The sequence below is a fragment of the Cervus canadensis genome, chromosome 21 (assembly GCF_019320065.1).
Source record: "Cervus canadensis isolate Bull #8, Minnesota chromosome 21, ASM1932006v1, whole genome shotgun sequence".
NCBI classification, from domain to species: Eukaryota; Metazoa; Chordata; class Mammalia; order Artiodactyla; family Cervidae; genus Cervus; species Cervus canadensis.
Window position 1 is genome coordinate 15,757,448 of NC_057406.1, and position 22,888 is coordinate 15,780,335.

The 22,888-nt window shown below is 47.3% G+C and overlaps 1 protein-coding gene across 2 annotated transcripts; it reads right to left on the reverse strand.

Moving 5' to 3' along the window:
- Positions 1–10,905: 10,905 nt before the first annotated feature.
- On the reverse strand, positions 10,906–16,065 carry MLF2 (myeloid leukemia factor 2). Of its 2 annotated transcripts, XM_043441041.1 has the most exons (9): positions 15,496–16,058; positions 14,831–14,908; positions 14,463–14,589; positions 14,173–14,208; positions 13,513–13,566; positions 13,057–13,185; positions 12,748–12,907; positions 11,807–12,028; positions 10,906–11,415 (listed from the first exon to the last, which is right to left on the reverse strand). In XM_043441041.1, exons 2-8 carry the CDS (start codon positions 14,878–14,880, stop codon positions 11,841–11,843), a joined length of 744 nt encoding a protein of 247 aa, XP_043296976.1. In that variant the 5' UTR covers positions 14,881–14,908; positions 15,496–16,058; the 3' UTR covers positions 10,906–11,415; positions 11,807–11,840. The 2 variants fall into 2 exon arrangements, with proteins under 2 accessions (XP_043296976.1, XP_043296977.1); XM_043441042.1 differs by lacking the exon at positions 14,173–14,208 and having other exon boundaries at positions 15,496–16,065.
- Positions 16,066–22,888: the final 6,823 nt, after the last annotated feature.

Here is a 22,888-nt window from a genome sequence, read left to right on the forward strand (position 1 = left end):
GGAATAACCAAAATAAAATCTTTGCTGGGTAGGTTTTAATAGCAGAATGAAGATGACAGACAAAAGCGTGAGTTTGAAGGTAGATCAATATAAATTATGCAATCTTGGGAATTCACTAGTGGTCCAGTGGTTAGGACTTGAGCTTTCACTGCCAGGGCCTGGGTTCAGGCCCTGATCAGGGAACAAAGATCCCACAAGCCGAGCGGCACAGCCAGAAAAAAATTATGAAATCTAAACAGATAAAAAAGATAAAAAGCAAAAACAAAAAAAAAAAACGACCAGAGCCTCAGGGCCTGTCGAACAATATTAAAGGTCTGACATTTGTGTCAACAGATTCTCAGAAGGTGAGGTGAAAAATACAGAACAGAAAAATTATTAGAATGGAAAATAATTTAAAAAATAATATGTGTATATGTATAACTGAATCACCTTGCTGTGCACCTGAAACACTGTAAGTCAATTATAGTTCAATAAAATATATACATAAAAAAAAAGAAATCATAGCTAAAAATGTCCCAAATTTGGCAAAAGATGAACATGAGTTCAGTTCAGTTCAGTTGCTCAGTCGTGTCTGACTCTTTGCGGCCCCTTGGACTGCAGCATGCCAGGTCTCCCTATTCATCACCAACTCACGGAGTTTACTCAAATTCAAGTCCATTGATGTCATCCAACCATCTCATCCTCTGTCGTCCCCTTCTTCTCCTGCCCTCAATCTTTCCCAGCATCAGGGTCTTTTCAAATGAGTCAGATTTTTGCATCAGGTGGCCAAAGTATTGGAGTTTCAGCTTCAGCATCAGTCCTTCCAATGAATATTCAGGACTGATTTCCTTTAGGATGGACTGGTTAGATCTCCTTGCTGTCCAAGGGACTCTCAAGAGTCTTCTCCAACACCACAGTTTAAAAGCATCATTTCTTCAACACTCAGCTTTCTTTGTAGTCCAATTCTCACATCCATATATGACTATTGGAAAAATCATAGTTTTGACTAGAGGCCCTCGGTTGGCAAAGTAATGTCTCTGCTTTTTAATATGCTTTTGAGGTTGGTCATAAGTTTTCTTCCTAGAAGTAAGTGTCTTTTAATTTCATGGCTGCAGTCACCATCTGCAGTTGTTTTGGAGCCCCAAAAAATAAAGTCTGTCACTGTTTCCACTGTTACCCCATCTACTTGCCATGAAGTGATGGAAACAGATGCCATGATCTTAGTTTTCTGAATGTTGAGCTTTAAGCCAACTTTTTCACTCTCCTCTTTCACTTTCATCAAGAGGCTCTTTAGTTCTTCTTCACTTTCTGCCATAAGGGTGGTGTCATCTGCATATCTGAGGTTATTGTTATTTCTCCCGACAATCTTGATTCTGGCTTGTGCTCCATCCAGCCCAGCATTTCTCATGATGTACTCTGCATATAATTTAAATAAGCAGGGTGACAATATACAGCCTTGATGTACTCCTTTTCCTATTTGGAACCAGTCTGTTGTTCCATGTCCAATTCTAACTATTGCTTCCTGACCTGCATGTAGGTTTCTCAAGAGGCAGGTCAGGTGGTCTGGCATTCCCATCTCTTGAAGAATGTGCCACAGTTTTCTGTGACCCACACAGTCAAAGGCTCTGATGTAGTCAATAAAGCAGAAGTAGATATTTTTCTGGAACTCTCTTGATTTTCGATCCTCCAAGGGAGGTTGGCAATTTGATCTCTGGTTCTTCTGCCTTTTCTAAATCCAGCTTAAACATCTGGAAGTTCACGGTTCACGCACTATTGAAGCCTGGCTTAGAGAATTTTGAGCATTACTTTACTAGTGTGTGAGATGAGGGCAATTGTGTGGTAGTTTGAGCATTCTTTGGCACTGCCTTTCTTTGGTATTGGAATGAAAACTGACCTTTTCCAGTCCTGTGGCCACTACTGAGTTTTCCAAATTTGCTGGCATATTGAGTGCAGCACTTTCATAACATCATCTTTTAAGTTTTGAAATAGCTCAACTGGAATTCCATCACCTCCACTAGCTTTGTTTGTAGTGATGCTTCCTAAGGCCCACTTGACTTTGCATTCCAGGATGTCTGGCTCTAGGTGAATGTTTCCACCATCGTGATTATCTGGGTCATGAAGATCTTTTTTGTACAGTTCTTCAGTCTATTCTTGCCACCTCTTCTTAATATCTTCTGCTTCTGTTAGGTCCATACTATTTCTGTCCTTTATTGTGCCCATCTTTGTATGAAATGTTCCCTTAGTATCTCTAATTTTCTTGAAGAGATCTCTAGTCTTTTCCATTCTGTTGTTTTCCTCTATATCTTTGCATTGATCACTGAGGAAGGCTTTCTTATCTCTCCTTGTTATTCTTTGGAACTCTGCATTCAAATGGGTTTATCTTTCCTTTTCTCCTTTGCCATTAGCTTCTCTTCTTTTCACAGATATTTGTAAGGCCTCCAGTTCTTTTTCTTGGGGATGGTCTTGATCCCTATCTCCTGTACAGTGTCACAAACCTCTGTCCATAGTTCTTCAGGCACTCTATCAGATCTAATCCCTTGAATCTATTTGTCACTTCCACTGTAAAGGATTTGATTTAGGTCATACCTGAATGGTCTAGTGGTTTTCCCTACTTTCTTCAAAGATAAGCATACAGACTGAAGAAACTTGGTGAGAGCAAACAGGATACACTCAAAGAAATCCATGACCAGACACATCATAATCAAATTGCTGAAAATTAAAGACAGAAAAACATTCTAAGGCCATTCAGAGAAAGACAATGCATTTCATATACAAAAACATATATCAAAAACAATGACTCAGATTACAGGAGATTTCTCATTAGTGATTACAGAAGCCAGAATAAAGTGGAACAATGCTTAAAGTGCTGAAAGAACACTGTCAACTCAGAATTCTGTATCCAGTGAAAATATCACTCAGGAATGAGTGGAATAAAGACATTCTTGGGTGGAGGAGAAGTATGAGAATCTGGTATCATCAGATCTACTGTAAAAGAAATGCTAAAGGGTGGTCTTGAGACTGAAGAGAAATAACAGAAGAGACTTGAGGTGTCAAGAATAAAGGAAGGGGTGCTTCCCTGGTGATCCAGTGGTTAAGAATTTATGCGTCCATTGCCTGGGGTCAGTCCCTGTTCGGGGAACTAGGTCCCATATGCCGCAACTAAGGCCCAGTGCAGCTAACTAAATGAACAAATATTAAATAAAAAAGTAAAAGGATGGGAAAAGAAGTACCATGCAATACTAATCAAAAGAAAGATGAAGTGGCTGTAGTAATATCAGACAAATTAACTTTAGAGCAAAGAAAATTACCAGGGATGAAGAACACTGAAGAACAATGATAAAAAGTTGTTTTCCAAGAAGACATAATTCTAAATGTCTCTGTTTCTAACTACAGAGCTTCAAAATACATGAAGCAGAAACTGATACATATCAAGGAGAAAATGGACAAGTCTATAGTTACAGCAAAAAAAAAAAAGTCAAAATTGCTCTCTTAGTAATCAATGGAACAAGTAAACAGAAAATCAGTGAATATATAGCTGTATGTGGCAACCCACTCCAGTACTCTTACCTGGGAAATCCCATGGATGGAGGACCCTTGTAGGCTACAGTCCATGGGGTTGCAAATAGTCAGACATAAACTTCACTTCATAGAACTGAATGATGCCATCAAATACCAGAAACTAATTAAAATTTCTAGAACAGTCCCACAGACAGTAGAATACACTTTTTTTTTCCTCCAAGTGCACACAGAATGTTTACCAAGATAGACTATATCCTGGGTCATAAAATTAACTTTAACAAATTTAAAAGGTCATACAAAGTATATTTTCTGAGCATAATATAATTAAAACTAGAAATCAGTAACAGAAAGATAAAAAGGAAGTTGCCAAACACTCAGAAATTAAACAACACACTTCTAAACCCAGAGTCCAAAGGGGTAGTCTCAAAAGAAATTAGGAAATACTGTGAACTTAACAAAAAGGAAGATATAAAATATTAAAAACATATGTAATCACTAAAGCAGTGATTACAGGAAAAATTAGAGTCTCAAATGCTTGCGTTAGAAAGGTCTAAAGTCAACAATCTGTACTTCTCTCCCTTGAGAAGGTACATAAAGATGAGCAAAGGCAAGTAGGAGGAAAACCCAAGAGCAGAACATAATGAATATGAAAACCAAAAAAAAAAAAAAAATCAGTGAAACAAACATTGATTCTTTGAAATGATCAATAAAATTGATAAACCTCTAGCTATACTGAACAAAAGGAGAAGGCAACGGCACCCTACTCCAGTACTCTTGCCTGGAAAATCCCATGGACGGAGGAGCCTGGTAGGCTGCAGTCCATGGGGTCCCTAAGAGTCAGACAGGACTGAGCAACTTCACTTTCACTTTTCACTTTCATGCATTGGAGAAGGAAATGGCAACCCACTCCAGCATTCTTGCCTGGAGAATCCCAGGGACGGGGGAGCCTGGTGGGCTGCCGTCTATGGGGTCGCACAGAGTCAGACACGACTGAAGCGACTTAGCAGCAGCAGCAGCATACTGAACAAAAACAAAAAAAAAAGAGAAAGTACAGATAACCAATATCAGGAATAAAAGGAGATATCACTGCAAACCCCACAAAGATTAAAGGTTAGTAAGGGAATGCTACAAACAATTCTACACACAAATCCAGTAGCTTTGATGAACCAGACCAACTCTGAAAGTCACAAGTTACCAAAACGCCACCAAGAAGAGAGATGTAAATACAAATGTACAACCAGAAAACTTTCAGAAAATAGCAGAAGAAAATCTTAGTCACATACCAAGAGTTTGGCAAAGTGTTCCTGGATATGATACCAAAATCTTGATTCTTAAAAGAAAAAAAAAAGTGAGAAGTTGGACTTCATCGAAATTTAGAATTTTGCTTTGAGAAAGACAACACCAAAAAGAGGAAAAAACAGACTACAGAATGGGAGAAAGTACTTGTAAATCCCTATCTAACAAACGACTTCTAACCAGAATACTTAAGGAAAGCTTGAAACTCAACAGTAAGAAAATAACCCAATTTTGAAAAAACAGCTGAAAGCCTTAGATACTTCATCAAAGAGGCTATAATGATGACAAACAAGCACATGAAAGGATGTTCAACACCATTAATCACCAGGGAAATGCAAATTAAAACCATGGTGAGATGTTTATAAACGTTTCACTGTGCATAAAAGAATACCCACACACCTAATAGAATGGGTAAAATAAAATAAAAACTGACAATACCAACTATTGGCAAGGATACAAAGCAACTGGAACTCTTCTTACATGGCTGGTGGGATTGCAAAACAGTCCAGCCACTCTGGGAAACAGTTTGGCATTTTCTTACAAAGTTAAATATGCACTTCCATATGACCTAGAAATCCCATGCCATTTCTCTCCTAAAGAAACTAAAACATGTTCACACATGTGTACATGATTTTTTATGGCAGTTCTATTCATAATTGCCAAAAACTGGAAACAACTGGAATGTTCTTTGACAGATGAATGGATGAACAAACTATAAACCCACAGTGAAACAGTACTTGGCAGTAGGAAGGAGTGAACTATTAATACACACAACAACATGAGTGCGTCTAAAAGGCTTTATGCTGAGTATAAGAGTCATTCTCTAAAGGTTGCATAGCATAGCAACACCTTTATTGCTGGTTTGGTTCTGGAGTGAGTCAGATGAATTTTTTGGTTTCCCAGTGCACATAAAAATTATGTTTTCGCCGTACTATAGTCTATTATATGTGCACTGGCATTATGTCTAAAAATTAATTTAAAAATGCTTTAGTTTAAAATGCTTCATACCTTAATTTAGAAACGCTTCATCCTTAATTTAAAATGCTTCATCGCTAAAAAATCCTAACCATCATCAGGGCCTCCAGCAAGTCATAATCTTTTTGCAACAGTAACATCAAAGATCACTGATCAGGGTCTTCCCAGGCAGTCCAGTGGTTAAAGCTTCGCCTCCCAGTGCAGGGAATGCGAGTTTCATCCCCGGTCTGGGAACTAAGATCCCACATGACTCTTGGCCAAAAAACCAAAACATAAAAAACAGTATTGTAGCAAGTTCAGTAAAGACTTGAAAAAGCTCACTGGCCACAGATCTGTGAATTTTGCAAATGTAATGATAATGAGAAAGTTTGAATGTTGCCAGAATTACCTTCTCCAGTGGTTCAGCAGTAAAGAATCCACCTCCAGGGACTTCCCTTATAGTCCAGTGGCTAAGACTCCATGGTCCCAGTACAGGGGGCCTGGGTTCAATCCCTGGTCAGGGAACAAAGATCCCACATGCCTCAACTAAGCCCCAGCACAGCCAAAAAAAAAAAAAAGAATCCACCTGCAATGCAGGAACCAGAGGGGACATGTGTTCCATCCCAGGGTCGGGAAGATACCTTGGAGGAGGGCATGGCAATCCACTCCAGTATTCTTGCCTAGAGAATCCCATGGACAGAGATACCTGGCAGGCTGCAGTCCATAGGATAGCAAAGAGGTGGGCACAATGAAGCGACTTAGCATGGCATAGAGACATGTAGTGAGCAAAATCTGTTGGACAAAATGGTACCAGTGGCCTTGCTCAGTGCTGGGCTTCCACAAATATTTCAATTTGTTTAAAAAAGAAACACAAAAACCAGAATCTGTGAAGTAAATAAAGCAAAGCACAATAAAACAACATAAGCCTGTGTATCATTTCATTATATGACATTCTGGAAATGGCACATTTGTACCAATGATGAACATATCAGTGGTTGCCAAGGATTAGGACTGGGGGGAGGGGTGGCCACAAAGGAGTAGCAGAAGAGGGTTTGGGGATGATAGAACTTTTTTTAGAAATATCTATGTATGTATTTATTTGATATGCCGGGTCTTAGTTGCAGCCTGCAGGATCTTTGAACTCTTAGTTGCAGCCTGTGGGATCTATTTCTCCGACCAGGGATCGAACCCAGGTCCCCTGCACTGGAAGCTTAGAGTCTTAACCACTGGACCACCAGGGAAGTCCTGTGAGGGAATTATTTTGATCCTGATAGTGGTGGTGCTTCCACAAGTCTGTACATGTTCAAACTCATAGAACCCATGCACAGAAATTTTATTGTATGTTAAAAAATATTGAAAAAAAACCCACAAATAAACCAGACATACTGAGCCACTGGCATCCATCATTTTAAACACTATGCTTTGACTTGGGTAAATGTTATAAATTTGAAATAAACAAACAAAAAAAAATCAAGGAACGTTCTATTTAAAGGACCCCCATGGGGAATCATGCCTCACAGCATGTTAGTATAGTTTGTGTCTGTCTGGACTTTGAGTCCCGGCTCTTGAGTTCTGCGAGGTAGCTGTATGGGGTTCAAATCACCTGTTACTTAAGCAGTGAAGCAGGAGCACGGGTTTGGAGGGCATCTGTAATTGTTGCTAGGCTGTACTGAAATGCTCTTCAACCTAGAGATTCTGCTTTAGTGGGTCTGGGGTGGTGGTTCTGATCAGCTGCCACTTTGGGGAATATCCAGAGAAAGTGATCTCAAAGGTCTCTTTCAACTCTACAACTGTTACTTATATTATATACTGGGTTTGCTTGGAATTAAGGTCTATCTGTGCCACCTTCCCTGTGAATTGGGAATTGCCCCCACTCGGAATCTAGGCTATCTAAGTTCAGCGGTGGTTTTCTTAGACTCTAGCTTTGTTTTCTTTTTTTCTTTCTTTTTTAAAGATACAACTTTTAAAATAATTTTATAGGGCTTCCCAGATGGCGCTAGTGTAAAGAAACTGCCTGCCAAAGCAGGAGACGAAAGAGATGCAGGTTCGATCCCTGGGTTGGGAAGATGCCCTGGAAGAGGGCGTGGCAACCCACTCCAGTATTCTTGCCTGGAGAATCCCATGGATGGAGGAGCCTGGCGGGCTACAGTCCATAGGGTTGCAAAGAGTGAGACACAACTGAAGTGACTTAGCACACATTTATTTATTTTTGGCTGTGTTGGGTCTGTGAGGGCCTTTTTTCTCTAGATGGGGTGATCGGGGGCTACTCTCCAGTTGCAGTGTGCAGGCTTCTCATCCCAGTGGCTTCTCTTGTTGTGGAACACGGGCTCTAGGACGCTTGGGCTTCAGTAGTTGCCGTTTCCGGGCTCTAGAGTGCAGGCTCAGTAGGTGTGGTGCGCGGGGTTAGTTGATCTGAAGCACGTGGGATCTCCCAGGACTAGGGATCGAACGTGTGTCCTGCATTGTCAGGTGGGTTCTCTACCACTGAGCCACCAGGGAAGCCCTAGCTCTGTTTTCTTTCATCAAACCATTTCCCACATCAGTGTCACCTTGACCTTTCCCCCGGTATTTCTGCTCCTTCTTTTAGAGACCCAACCCCACTCCATGGCCCTTTCTCACACCCCCCAGCTTCCTGTGTCCAGATGTCCTAGCCTCAGACCTTCAGACACTTGGTTGGTCTCCATCTAGAGAAAACTGACATCTCGGGGATAATTGTTCAGACCCTGCACACTATCCAGGTGGCAGGTAACAGAGCAGATGAGGAGAATGGGCTGGATGCTGGGAGAAACCAGTGATTCAGTGGTGTCTGACTCTTTGCAACCCCCTGGACTGTAGCCCGCCAGGCTCCTCTGTCCATGGGATTCTCCAGGCAAGAATACTGGAGTGAGTTGCCATTTCCTTCTCCAAGGGATCTTCCTGACTCAGAGATTGAGCCTGGGTCTCCTGCACTGCAGACAGATTTTGTACTGTCTGAGCCACCAGATGGTGGACCAAAGGTGCAGGACAGGGGCAGGGAGGGTCACAGGGGCAAAATCAGGCGTCTGTCTCATGCACTGAGTCAAACATGTCCTCTGTACTCATGCACCCCACTCTCATAATTCTGAGCTATGAATCCGTGTCCCCATTGCCAACAGGGCCTGGAAAAAGGCCCATTTTACAAAGCAGGACACCGATTCTAAGAGGTGAAGACTTCCCCCGGGCTTGCTCCTGCCGGTCTGTACTCCTAATTTCACCCCTCTCTCTAATTCATAGTCTCCCACCAAGTCTCAGACTCTCCCACCCTGTCATTTTCTTGGGTGGGGGAAATCGTCCAAGTGAGTCTGGCCACGTCCTCTGGACACCTGGCAGGTTGAGGCTGGGTCATGGCGACTGATGCATTTCAAAGAGCTGACCTGGAAATGAAACATCAGCATTCCTCCTGCGTGCTGTCCTGCTCCCTGACCCTCACCCGCCATAGCAGACAGGACAGGAAAGTGCCAGGGGGCTGGTTTTAGGGCATTTCATTCAAGTTTGCTAGTCCTTAGTTTCCCACCATGTATCTTAGCTGAAGAATACCATCACAGGCCTTGCAAATATGAGCTGGGTTTGCAGGGTGGTCATCACTCAGGAGTTGGGAGCAGGGGTGAAAATTGATTTATTCATGCGTCTGAAGCCAGGACCCAAACGGCAATGCTTGTGAAACCCTGGATGACTCACCTGGATTGAAACCAGGGCAACCCTTGGCCTGCTCCAGCCCCCACTCAGAACTGCGCCCAGGAGCGTGGGCCCTGGAGCTGGAATCCAGGTTGAGAGGTTGGGCTTGAGCTGCAGCCTGAGATGTTGGAGTGAGAAGGGACACCCACAGCTGCGGTCCAGGGAAGGGAGGTCTTGCCCAAGGCCACATGGCTGGGCTGGTGGCAGAGCTGAGCCAAGGAGCCTGGGGGCGCCTCCAGGCTCCCATGGGAGCCTCCTCCCATGCTCTTTCACCTGCTGCCTCTGGAGATTGATGACAATTCTTCCACTCCCAGAGGAAGAAAGGGGTGACCTGGACAGGGCACAGGTTACACTGGAAGTTGAGGACTGGGGATGCTTTGAGCTCCAACAATTCAGCATCCCAGGTGGAGATGAATTCTCTCCTGTTTGACTTCTGGGATTTCTGGTTGGTTCCTTTGACCATGGAAGTGCATCGAAAGTGGCTGGGTGACTAAGACTTAGTACCCGATCTGGACAGGACATCACTACTTGGTTGCTGATGAGCTCACCTTCATCTGCCCGTTGTGTGTCTGGATAAATCCACTTGAATCTGTTTGCCCGTCAAGGACACGGGAAAATCTCCTTCCCAGAGAGGACCCGGTGCTGTTTTTGCCTTTGATTTATCAACTGACAAGGGCAGCAGATGTTTATAAAGCAGAAACCACCCTCAGACTCTCATAGGCACTCTCCATCACTGGTGAGTTTCTGGGAGGGACAGGGTGACCCATTTGCTGAGCCAGGTCAAGCAGGAGCGAATGTTTTGAGAAATTAGAGCTCCTCAAGCTGGTCCTGAGCTGCTCAGGTTCCAGGCTAGTTTTCTTCCCTGGGCTCAAATTCTCAACAACTGGGGCTGGAGGTTTTGAAGAACGCTGCTGCCTCGAGTTCCTCCCGTTTGAAGACCGGAGTGGGGTCCTTCCTGCTCTGTACCCCAAGTGTTCCTGCCTACAGTCTAGGCAAGAAATGCCCAAGTGACAAGGGGCAGAAAACTTGTCGGACACCTACATGCATGCTCTGCCACCCCCTCAAAAGCGAGGAAGCCTGCAGGACAGTCGCTGTCAGTCTCACCCCCAACCCGGCCTGGCCACATGCACTGCTGCTTTTCATGAGGCATTGACAGCCCCACTGCGGGACCATTGCAGTGTTGGGCTTGAATGAGTTAAGAAGGCCACGCATGGAGACAGAGGGAGGTAAGGCGACTAGAGAAGGAAATGGCAACCCACTCCAGTGTTCTTGCCTGGAAAACAGTTCATGGGGTCGCAAAGAGTTGGACACGACTCAGAGACTAAACACAAGGTGACTAGGAGACAGGAGGGTTGAAACTGAACATGGAAGAGATCAACAAAGCCAGACACAACACCATAAATCAACAATACTTCAATAAAATACATTAAAAGAAAAAAAAAGTAAAGCCAGACGCCTACTTGGTCTTTTTTCCATTCTCCTTTATTTCATAAACACCTAGTTACAAGTTGCACAAATCAAAAAATAAAGGCAGAGAGGGTGTGGGGAAGACCTTTGTGATGTGAAGCGGGTAGGAAGGGAAAAAGGGTTGGGAACAGGTCCTTTCCCTCCACACACAGCCCTGGATGAGGGCTGTGGCCCCTACAGTAGGGGATATGAGGAGGAGGTGGGCAGAGAGCCAGGGTCACTGGGGCCCCTAAACCCAGAGCTCACCCTCAAAGCCCCTTCAATGCATGGCAGGAGCAGAACGAGGAAAGGAAGGAGATTCAGAGACGGAGTAGCAAAGTGAAAAATCAAGTCATTGTGGTAAAGAGGTTAAAGAAGGAAAGGGAAAAGGGCAGTGAAAGGTTCTCCCTGAGACCCCCAGGGAGGGGCTGGGGCCAGCTTGCCTGTTAATTTAATATTAAATTGGGAGTGGGAGTTGAAGGGGAAAAGTTATCTCAGGGGATGACATCTCAGCCTCTCAGCTTGTACCTGGGGTGGGAAACAGAAACACACAAATTAAAAGGAAGACAAGATACAGAAACCAGGAGTTCTGCCTTTCTGTACCAATTAGAACTTCTACTTGGGGGCTTCCCTGGTGGCCCAGTGGCTAGGACTCTGTGCTCCCAATGCAGGAGACCTGGGTTTGATCCCTGGTCAGGGAATTAGATCCCACATGCTACAACTAAAACTTGGTAACAGCCAAAATTAAAAAAAAATTTTTTTTAATAAATACAAAAATATAAAAATAAAAAACCAACCTCTTCTACCAACCAGGGTGGTGGTTGCTGGGTACCTAGGCTGCTTCTGCTGCAAGGCTGAGTGATGCTCACATACTACACGCCTCACCCCGTCCTGTTCCTGCCCGCCCGGTGGTACTTACAAGAGATACAAGAGAGGCCGAGGGCTCAGGGCCCTCACCAGTCGTAGCGGCGGGACTGTCGGGATGGGGAGTCCTCGGGTCCCTGTATAGCCAGGCGGGGAGGCCCCTCAGCCCTTCGTCCTCCGCCCCCGGAAGCCTCATGCCTCCGAAATTCCAGAGGGCGCTGCTGCCGGAATCGGGAGGTCTCCCTCCTCCACTCGTCATCAAACGCCGCGGCCTCACCTGAAGAGGACAGAGGAGACCACACGGGGCACCTGAGTACCACCCCACTTCCCAGGCAGACCCGCGCCCGATGCAGGCTTGAGCCACAGGCTCTGAGACCAACACCCAGGGAGAAGGCTGAAAGGCCTTGGGGCAGGGAGCGGGTGCGGAGGGGACAGGCGAAGTTGGATTCACCATGGTTTCCCAAGGCCATGAGTAGGAAATCAGGAGTGGATACTTAGTTAAGGAGCATGGTCCCATACACACCATAAGTATTTAATAAATGTTGACTAATTTGAAAGAAATAAAGACGAGAAAGGAAGGCACTGACGGAATGGGGTAGATTGCTATCAATATCTGACTTAGGTGACAGAGTTTGCCCTCCCCGGTGAGGCCATCTCCTGCACTGACTTAGCCCTAAGCTGACAAAGAGGCTCCAAGTAAGTGAAGAACATGGAGCTCATCCATAATGTTGCCCAAGAAACAGGTACAGAGCTAGGGAGCATGCGTGAGGGCTCAGTCATGGCTGACTCTTTGCAGCCCCATGGACTGTAGCCCACCAGGCTCCTCTGTCCCTGGGATTTCCCAGGCAAGAATACTGGAGTGGATTGCCATTTCCTTCTCCAGGGGATCTTCTCGACCTAGGGATCGAAGCAGCGAGAAAAAGCTGCCATTTCTCAGCTCACGAGACGGGGGCTGGTGGCAGGAAGCCGGTAGGCTGGAGCTGGAAGGGGGCTTACTCTCGTCCAGGTTGATGTAGTCCTGCCGCTCCTCCTGGTCCCCCGTGCGGTGGTTTCGGGAGCGCTGGAGGATGTGAGCCCGGTCCCGGATGTGATGCCCGATGGACATCTGCTCCAGCCCGCTGTCGGAGTCGCGCACGGTCCGCCGAGTCTCCCGGATCTGGGGGAGGTGGAGCGCCACATGCTCACTGGATCCTTCCAAACCTGGCTATGCCAGCCCGGAAACACCACCTGGGATCCCCTCTTGAAAAGAGCCAGCCAGGCCACCCGACCGTGCCTCCCTGGGATAGGAGGAGCCCTCCAACTCACCCCGCCTGGGGCCGAGCGCATCTCTGACGTCTCTTGGTAGACCTTGGGGGCCCCGTCGCCGGTGTTGGAGTAGGAGATGACAGTGGAGGAGGAGAAGGTCTGGCAATTGCCTCCGGCTGTCATGTGCTCCTGGGGAGGGAAGGGAACGTCAAGGCTGAGTGAGCAGGGGCTGGCTTCTGGAGCAGGGATCCCTCCCTGCAGCCTCGGAGCAAATGTGAGGACTCACCATCACCCCCCGCAACCGCCCAATCCCTCTGAGTCCAACAATAAGCCAGGTGGACCTGGAGAGACCGAGCTTTAACTGCCCATTTTATGAGATGCCGGCCGCTTTCCACTCAGGACCCCTGCACTCTCTGGGTCTGGCCATCTTATCCAGCTTGCACGCCTCCGTGAACACGGCCTTCCCCACTCCCACCACCAGGGACTCGCCAGGGGAGGTGGACACAAGACCCTTACCATGTTGCCGATCATGTCGTTCATCATCCCAAACATGTCCATGAAGCCGCCTGACTGGAGCAGAAAGGAAACCGAGTCAAGTTGCTGAATTCAGGCTCCCACAGGTCACCTGGCTACACCGTCCCTCTCTCCCCTTCCTTCACATCTGGCAGCGGCTCTTCCTCATTCCTCGTGAGCAGGAGCAGGACAGGTGTGCCTCTCTCCACGCTTCTCTTCCCACCCACCCCACCCTCCTCCTCAGGCTCTGCGGCTACTAGGATCCCACCTTTTTCCTGCCTGCCTGACCCATTTCCTCCTACTTTTAGGAAGCGAGTCTGTGTTACTGAAGTTTAACCTATAAAGGGGTTGGTTCTGAAGCTGTAGAAAAATCTACACATCATCTCTAGTTGGCCCTCCAACAGCACCTCCCTCCTCAAAAGAAGACATCTTGCCAGGCAATTATATCTCCCTAATGGGCATGACTCCTAGAAGCCCAGGAGTCAGTAAGTTAGCGTCATCAGCTCACAGGACTCAGCACACAGCAGGCCCAGAGATCTGTGAGCACATGAAGACTCTAGGGTTACCAATTAGCCTATATTTCAGAGAGGCAAATTTGGAACTAATATCTAAGGGTTACAGAGCATGTTTGAGATGGACGGATGCAGGGAGATGAAGACTTACCATTCCCAGCATTCCAAAAGGGGAGACAGCCCCAGCCTACGGGAACATGCCAGGAATAGAAATTAGAGGCCACATGCGACCTCACCCTCCCAAACCAAGCCCATGGCCTCCATTGCTTTTTTCCATCCTCCTCTCAAAGGAGCATCACAAAGCCTGTCTTCCACACCCCTTTCCCCCCTCCTAGAAGGCATGCCACTTGCTAAGTGAGCCAGCATGCAAGAAAAATAAAGCACTGCATTAACCACCCTCCCACCTTTCCTTGAATCTCAGGTCTGTGGCGGCACCATTACCTGCATCCTGCGGCTGGCAGGCCGGGTCCCTGGCAGATTGCCATCTGTGATGCTGAGGAAGGGGCTATATCCAAAACCTCCTGACAACATCCGGTTCATGTGCTGACGGTGAATGGCAAAGGGGTCCCTGTGCAGGGAGAGTACAGAGCAGATGGTAAAAGGGGCAGCGGTCAGCACCTCCCCCCCCCCCCCAAAGAAAAGAGCAATAGGGAACCAGCAGCACAGACTCCAAGTCTAAGCTGGAGCTTAGAGTGGCCACCCAGGTGTGATCCAAGCCGGCAACGGGAGCCCAGGTGTCTGTCTCAACTACTCAAGGACTAAAGTGGACCGATGTGTGCTCTGGAGCAAGAGGGGGAGGGGATACTCACATCAGGAACATGGGGTCCTCGGGCTCCACGTCCCTCATGAAGCGGAACATCCTGATTTCAGCTCCAGGGAGCTCCACACTGTGAAGATGTGGAGGCTTAAAGGTTGGAAGCGGCCAGGCTTTTTGCACACCCGCTCAGGGCAGGGACTCTCAGAGCGTGGTCCCTTCCAAACACTGTAACTGGCCCCCAAACTCCAGGGAGACCCTTCTCCAGGTGTTCAACATCAGCCTCTAGGGAGAGCAGAGCTCTTCAACCCTCTCTCCGAAGGAGGACCGTGGAAAATTTTCCCGAGCCTGTTTTCTGCCTCCCCCACTCAGAGCCATCCTCTTCCCAAAGCCACGGCCAAAGCACACTCCCCTAACCCCCGACGCCACCTTTCCGGATGCGAATCTCAAGTGCCGCCCCCCACCCCCGCCCCATAAATGACCCCAACCACTCCGCTCCCTTCTCACACCCCGGCCGCCGCCAGACCTCCCCCGGGTGGGCCTCATCGTCCCCGCCGCGCCTGGCGGCGCCCCCTCACCCCTCACCCTGCTTTCCTGCCGGGTGAGCAGGAGAGGCAGGCTTGACCCGCTCCCCTCCCCGCATCCCAGGCTCCCGGGGACCCTGCAGCCCGGCTGGCCGCTCCCGCCCCGAACTGGCTGCCCGCTCCGCTCGAGCCTCACCGGTCCCCGGTCCGGGCTCAGCGGCCCATCCGGCCGGTCTCGCCTCTCGGTGCGCGGCAGGATCGGGGCTAGCGGCCCGGGACGCGGGACTGGTCCGGGCGTGAGCTCCTCGGCCTCCCGCACCGCCTCCTCTTACAGCTGCCACCTCCGTGCACCCCCCGCGCCGTCGGCCCACGGAGCCCGAACCCCAGCCAGGCCCGGACGGAAGTGACGTCACGACGGGACAGCCCACCCCAGGCCGGGCCTGCGGAGCTCCGCCCACCGGCGGGCTTGGGGCGCACGCGGGGCCGGCTCCCAGGCCTAGCTGCTGGGGGCCGCGGGGTCCTCCGGGACTCGGGGAGCGGAGGCCTCCTTAGTAACCTGGATTTGGGTTCTGTGGCCCCGAGGAGGCTCCCTGTCAGGGTGTGGGGGAAGGAGCAGCGGAGTCCATCGCCGGGAGGGGAAGAGGACGGGGGCAGGTTCCCCCGGGCAGGGCAGGCTCCCAGTGGGTGACGAGGTGGGGCGGATCCCTGGGAGAGCTTTCAGCAGATTTCTACCGGGGAAGCGTTCATTCCGAGCGGGAGGATGGACGGCAATTCTGCGGGGGAGGCGCTGGGGCCAGTCCCCTCGGGAGGAGGCGCGTTCCAGGCCGGGGCGGCGTCCTCGGAGTGACGTAGCGGGAGGAGGTGACAGTGCTGCCTAGGTCTTCCTCTGGCTTCGAGAACTCGGGCTGGGGCACGGAGGATCCAGGCTGGGGGTCTGGCCGCCAGATGGCGCCCTTCGGCCGGGCTGGAACTGCAGCCCCTGGGGATCTGGCGTTGGCGGGGCTCTGGGGGACTCCCCCCGCCCCCGCCGCCCCCAGTTACCCTGCTGTGAGGAGTCAGACTGGGGAGAGAGTTCTGAAATCTTTTCACTGAATGCCAACCTTCCCTTTCTTTTCTCTGAGTATCTTCAGGAGCTCCCAGTCCGCAATGATCTTTTTTGCCTCTAGTCAGTCAGGTTGGTAGGTAGGTCGAGGGAGAAGGGAGAAGAGAACTCCCGGTTCACCAAACTCACCGAGGGGCCGAGTTGCGAACAGGCCCAGGAGACCTGACTCAAAGGCCAGAGGCTGACACTTTGACATACTAAATGTGTTGCATAAAATCCGGCTTAACTGGAGAGACGGGCCCTCCCCCTGGGTGTCCAGGGATTTGGGCTTTCCAGGCTGGACTTTAGACCGGACTCATCCAGACGCCAACTCGCCTGGTTCTTTACACTGGCCGCTAGCCATGTTAGTGCTCTGTGGGCCTGACAGCCAGAGAGACTTGTTCCCATCTCCAGCACTTCCCTGGAGAGGAAGAGAGGTTGGTCCCTGGTGACTCAGGAAAAGGTAGTTACGAGTGGGGCTTCTCAGGTTTCTTTGGACTTGATTATTATTAAAGAGAGGAAAAAACAAAAACAATAGTGGCAACAGAGGGGAACAGAGACAGAGAAATTAGAAGCTGGCAGACTGGCAAAGCCAAAGAAAGAATAAAAGAAAATGTGTTTTCCATTGATATTTCTGGGGAATAGACTTGGTAAAAGCTTCTGTCTTCCAAATGCTCTATCTCTGAACAGTCCACCATGCCAGTGCCCCTTTCCTCTTGCCTCCAAACAAAAGCAGTGTGACAAGTGGTTAAGAGTTATCCTGGTCAGAGTTCTGCAGCCCAAACTTAGTGAAGTGTGGGCCTCACCTTCCAGCATTTCTGTCCCCGTTTCATTATGTTCAGCCTACCCAGAGTTGGATAGCAGATGCAGCTAGTCTTCTAGCCTTCTCCTTTGGTCTTATTCCATTACCTGGTGTTCTCTGTTGTTGTTTAGTCACTAAGTCATTTCCGACTCTTTGCAACCCCATAGACTGTAGCCCTCCAGGCTCCTCCGTCCATGGGATTTTTCAGGCAAGAATACTGGAGTGGGTTGCCATTTCCTCCTCCAGGAGATCTTCCTGACCCAGGGATTGAATCTGTGTCTCCAGTGTCTCTTGTATTGTAGGCAGATTCTTTCCACTGAGCCATTGGGGGAAGGTGCCTAGAGCTCTTTTTCTTCTTCCTTCCAAGACTTAAGAATCTGATATCGGGGACTTCACTAGCCATCCAGTGGTTAAGACTCTGCTTTCACTGCAGTGGCCATGGGTTCCATCCCTGGTCAGGGAACTAAGGATCCAGTATGCCACAAGGTATAGCAAAAAAAAAAGAAAAAACAGAAAACTCTGATATCAGTCATTTTTACTTTTGCATGATTTTTAATCAATCACCTCCCCTAAGAATAACTACAAATGACAGTTTAGCATCCATCTATGACACAAAGGTCTAAACCTAGGCTTTCTCTCAGGTTAAAAAGAGAGCTTTGAAGAGGTGGGGATGAAGAGGGAGATGCAAGAGTTCATTCTCAGTATGCCCAGCAATGGACTATATAGGCAGCCATCCACTCCAGGAATTGAAGGAATGTAATTTTACAAGCAACCTTTCTCCAGACAGAGTTTGTATCTGTTTTCCTTCTCTGTCACCTTCCTATTCCTTCCCTTCCCTCCCCTACTCACTGCCTTCTCTTCCTTTCTTCCTTCTTTCCCTCCTTCCCTTCATCCCTCCTTCTTTCCTTTTTTTTTTTCCTTTCCTTTCTCAAATATGTCTCTGTCTCGTAAACTCTGATGAACAGAAATTCCTCAGTCATCAGAGTTTCCTATAGATGATAAAATGTAGGAGGGAGGGTGTGCCCAGTCCTGGGTGAGGCTGAACTTGAACAGGATAAGCATTGTTGGGAGGAAGAGAAACAGTTTCTCCTCACTGCTTTATGTGATGAAGCCAAAGTTGGGACGTCCTTGAGAGGGGAAAGAAAGTGTTAGTTGCTCAGTCATGTCAGACTCATTGTGACCCCATGGGCTGTAGCCCACCAGGCTCCTCTGTCCATGGGATTCTCCAGGCACTAGTAGTGGAATGGGTTGCCATCTCCTTCTCCAGGGGATCTTCCCAACCTGATCCCAGGTCTCCCGCATTGCAGATGGAATCTTTACCATCTGAGCCACTAGGGAAACTCAGAGGGGAGATCTAGGTCAGAAAAGTGCCCTTGTCAGATGTGAGGTCTGGCATCTGGAACAATCCCAGGGCAGCTGGCTTCTGGGGTGATGGTGGACTTAGGGGACAATGGATTCCAACTTGAGCTAACATGAATGGGTGTGACTGAGTGTATGTGTGTGTGTGTATCGGAGGAGGGAGATAAATCCTGACATTGAGCACTAAGTTGCCCCAGGAAGAGAGAGTGAGTTGTATAGTGGACACCAGATCAGAATGAGATTGAAAAATGGCTTAGGAACAGTTTTTTAAGTCCAGCTTTTCAGTTTGTTTTATATCCATGTCCACTCAACAAATATTTATTGAATACCTACTGTGTGAGGCTTCCCAGGTGGCGATAGTTGTAAAGAACCCGCCTCCCAATGCAGGCAACATAAGAGACGTGGGTTCGATTCCTCAGTTGGCAAGATTCCTTGGAGGAGGGCATAGCAACCCACTTCAGTATTCTTGCCTGGAGAATCCCAAGGACAGAGGAGCGTCACAGGACCATGGGGTGACAAAAAGTTGGACACAACTGAGCGACTAACACTTTCGTTTTTTACTTTCCAGTAGTTAGAATTCAGTGCTTTCGCTACTGTGGTCCCAGGTTCAATCCCTCGTCGGAGAACTGAGATTCCCTACAAGCCATGAGGCACAGCCAAAAATAAATAAAATAAAAACAAACAAAATTTCTAAATGACTCCAGGTTTGTTTTTGTTTTTTTTTAATCTGGGCAATCTGAATGAGAAATAAATGACCATTCTGTATCAGGACAGGCTTGAGAACATATGGAAATTACGTCTAGCTGAAATTGTGATCCTGACCACGTGGCTACACAGGGTAACTGAGTGGACAGTCTTCTCTTTATTATTATTTTTTTAATCTATGTATTTTATTTTAAAGCCACGGCACATGGCATCTTAGTTCCCTGATGAGGGATCAAACCTACGCCCCCTTGCTTTGGAAACGCAGTCTTAACCACTGGACCACTAGGGAAGTCCCACAGTCTTCTCTTTAGATTGAGCCACCTGAAGCAGGAGGAGGGCAAGAGGAATACAGGAATCCCGAGGCTAGTTCGACTATCAGATATGAGATGTTGGATCATCTTGGGTAGATATGCTAACATTAACGGTTGGCATGAGCACTGGAGTTTTAAGTCTTAAGAACTTCCTGTTGTCCCTTGATCATTTCAAGGAGCCATCCCTAAGGAGGCCATGTATCTCATGATTAACATGGGCTTTAAGGATTGAAGTTTGTGCTACCCGTGTGGTGAAAAGTGAAAGTGAAAGTCACTCAGTTGTGTCCGACTCTTTGCGACCCCATGGATAGTCCATGGGATTCTCCAGGCTAGAATACTGGAGTTGGTAGCCTTTCCCTTCTCCAGGGGATCTTCCCTACCCAGGGATCGAAACCCAGGTTTCCCACATTGCAGGTGGATTCTTTACTGGCTGAGCCACAAGGGAAGCCTGTGTGGTAGTTCCTGTCAATAACCATTTATGGAGCTCCTATTATGTGCCAGGCACAGAGCAAGGTGCTGGGGATGAAAGACAAATAAGACATGGTCTCTGCTCAGCAGGGTTCACAGCCACAGTGAGGTGGCCAACATGGAGTCGACGATAATCCAGGGATGAAAGCCGCCATAGAAAGATAAAAGATGTATATTCAAAGCGGAAAGGTGGTTCAGAAAATGGAGAGGGTGACTTGGGAACTGGGGCGGGGCAGCCAGGAGAGCATTCTAATTTTTTGGAGGGGGCTTCCCCGTGATCATGTGGGACCTTAGTTCCAAGATCACAGATCAAAACCACACCCACTGCATTGGAAGCATGGGGTCTTAACCACTGGCCTGCCAGGAAGTCCCCAGGAGGTCATTTTAGGTTGCAGGTAAGATCAAAGCAAAGGCATTTCGACTCCTCTGGCCATCCAGTGGTTAAGACTTCATGCTTCAATGCATGGGGTGTGGGTTCAACCCCTGGTTGGGGAACTAAGACCCCACATGCTGTGCAGTATGGCCAAAAAATAAATTTAAAAAAGAAAAAAGCAAAGGCACAGAGGTAGGCTCCATTGGGGAGGAGCTATGAAGAGTTAAAAAAAAAATGCCAAAGCAAAACATTTGAGGGAATCTTGGTGAAAGCCAAGGCTACAGAGGTTAAAAGGGACCAGATCTTGAAGAGCCGTATTTACTTCTGGACTTTATCATTGGCCTGGGGAAGCTATCAGGAGGTTTTATGGAGGGAGATGACAACAGTCTATTTGTATTTTGGGTAGAAAGGCAGTTTATACATTTCAGCAAACATTTCTGAGCTACAATAAGCCATATACCGAGGTAGGTGTGAAGATCCAAAAATTCTTAAATCATTATTGAAAACCCAAATGAATTAAGCTTAAAGTCAAGTGAGTGATGTTGACCTCTGGAGCAGAAGACAGCTTGGAGAGAAGAGAAGGAGCTCAAGGAATCTTTAGAAAGTGAAATGTGGGGGATCTAGGGAGGGAAAGAAGAGGCCATGTCTCAGATAACCCCTTGGCATGAATGAATGGGTGGAGGACAGGACCTTTAACTGAAATAGAAAAACGGAGGAACTGCAGTTGGAAGGTGTGGGGTTGAGGCACTGTGGAGGATCCAGGGAGAGAAGACAGAAGAGAATTGGAGTCATGATTTGTGCTCAGGAGTGAAGCAGGCACTGGAAGAGGGCATGGCAGCCTCCTCCATTATTCTTGCCTGGAGAATCCCATAGACAGAGGAGCCTGGTGGGCTATGGTGCATAGGGTCACACAGAGTCGGACACAAATGCAGCGACTCAGCATGTGTGCATGACCAGATCATCTCCTAATTTCTCAGTTACTTAGGTTTTTTGAGGAAAAGTGTGTTCATTCCCCCAAGAGACCTGGAAGGGATCAGTTGACCCGGCAATCATCTCCTCCCAGTTGTGAAATCCTCTCTCGGCCTTTTACCTGCTGTGCAAAATAAGCCTCTAGCTGTCACTCCTGGTCCGTGTCCCCTAGCCTTTTCTATTTTTTTCATAATAATTTAGCTTACTTCTGAATATTTTAAATATAAAGGAAACAAATATAACAGTTTTGTTTCAGAACTCGAGGTATCAACCATTAAAAGATGGGGATTTTGTAAAAAAAAAAAAAAAGTGGATTATTGAATCCTTACAATGTTTACACCTTTAATATTAATTACACTTAGTTTTAGAGGATGGAAGTGCACAAAACAAGGAGCTGTTGGAAACATCTTCAAAGTGGGAACCACAGCAGATGGAACTGTGGTACTAGACATCCACCCCCAGTGGTGGTGGTGGTAGTATAGTTGCTCAGTCGTGTCTGACTCCTGAGACCCCATGGGCTGTATAGCCCCCCAGGCTCCTCTGTCCATGGCATTTCCCAGGCAAGAATATTGAAGTGGGTTGTCATTTCCTTCTCCATCCCCTTGCCTTTTCAACTTCACTTTCCTCTCCTCTGGGTCAGCCACATAGTCTATTTCATCTGTGAAAATGTGGAAATGCTGAGCAAACATGCATCTGTGGTAAAGTACATGACAAGAGTGGCCCACAGGACCCTCCAACATGGCAGCCAGAGTTGCTCTTGACTTTTCTACCTACTGAACACTGGGATGGAGATGGAAAAAGAGGCAGAAAAAGAAAGGAGGTTTAGGACCAAGGTCTGAAGTGGTGCCACACCATATGGTAGCCACTAGGCACAGATAGTATTTAAATTTAATTAAAATTGGGAATTCCCTGGCAGTCCAGTGGTTAAGACTCAGTGATGTCACTGCTGTGACCTGGGTTCAACCCCTAGCCAGGGAACTAAAATCCCACAAGTCAATTAGCATAGATGGAAAAAGAAAAAAAAAAAAGAATGACAGACTTATTTTAAATAAATAATACATTTAATTAAAATTAAAGTTAAAAAAATTCAGTTCTTCAGTTGCACTAGCCACATTTCAAGTCTGCAATAACCACACATGGCTTGTGGCCACTGTATTGGAAACTATAGATATAGAACAGTCCCATCACCACATAAAATTTTACTGGAGAGAGTCAGAAAGCATTTATAAATACTACCTTCTTCTGGACTTTTTTGAAGGCCTGTGAAGGCTTTTGGAAGAGGGGAAAATTGGATGAAGGTAGTCAAAAGGTATAAGCTTCCAGTTATAAGGTAAATATAAGGATATACCATACAATGTGATAAATATAATTAGCAGTGTTATATGTTATACATGTAAGAGTTCTTAATGAAAAAAAACTTTTTAAATTCATTAATTTGGTATCTGGATTTGATGATGGATATTCACTATGCACTAAACTTGGCCCTTCCCTGGTGGTAAAGAACCTGCCTGCCAAAGCAGG

What these genes read in the sequence shown, in the direction of transcription:
- MLF2 (XM_043441041.1), bottom strand. Translation starts at nt 14,880, where the DNA reads ATGTTCCGCTTCATGAGGGACGTGGAGCCCGAGGACCCCATGTTCCTG. An exon ending in GAGGACCCCATGTTCCTGAT is followed by an intron (nt 14,590 to 14,830) that starts GTGAGTATCCCC and finishes CTCCCTGCACAG; the next exon opens with GGACCCCTTTGCCATTCACC. An exon ending in CTGCCAGCCGCAGGATGCAG is followed by an intron (nt 14,209 to 14,462) that starts GTAATGGTGCCG and finishes ATGTTCCCGTAG; the next exon opens with GCTGGGGCTGTCTCCCCTTT.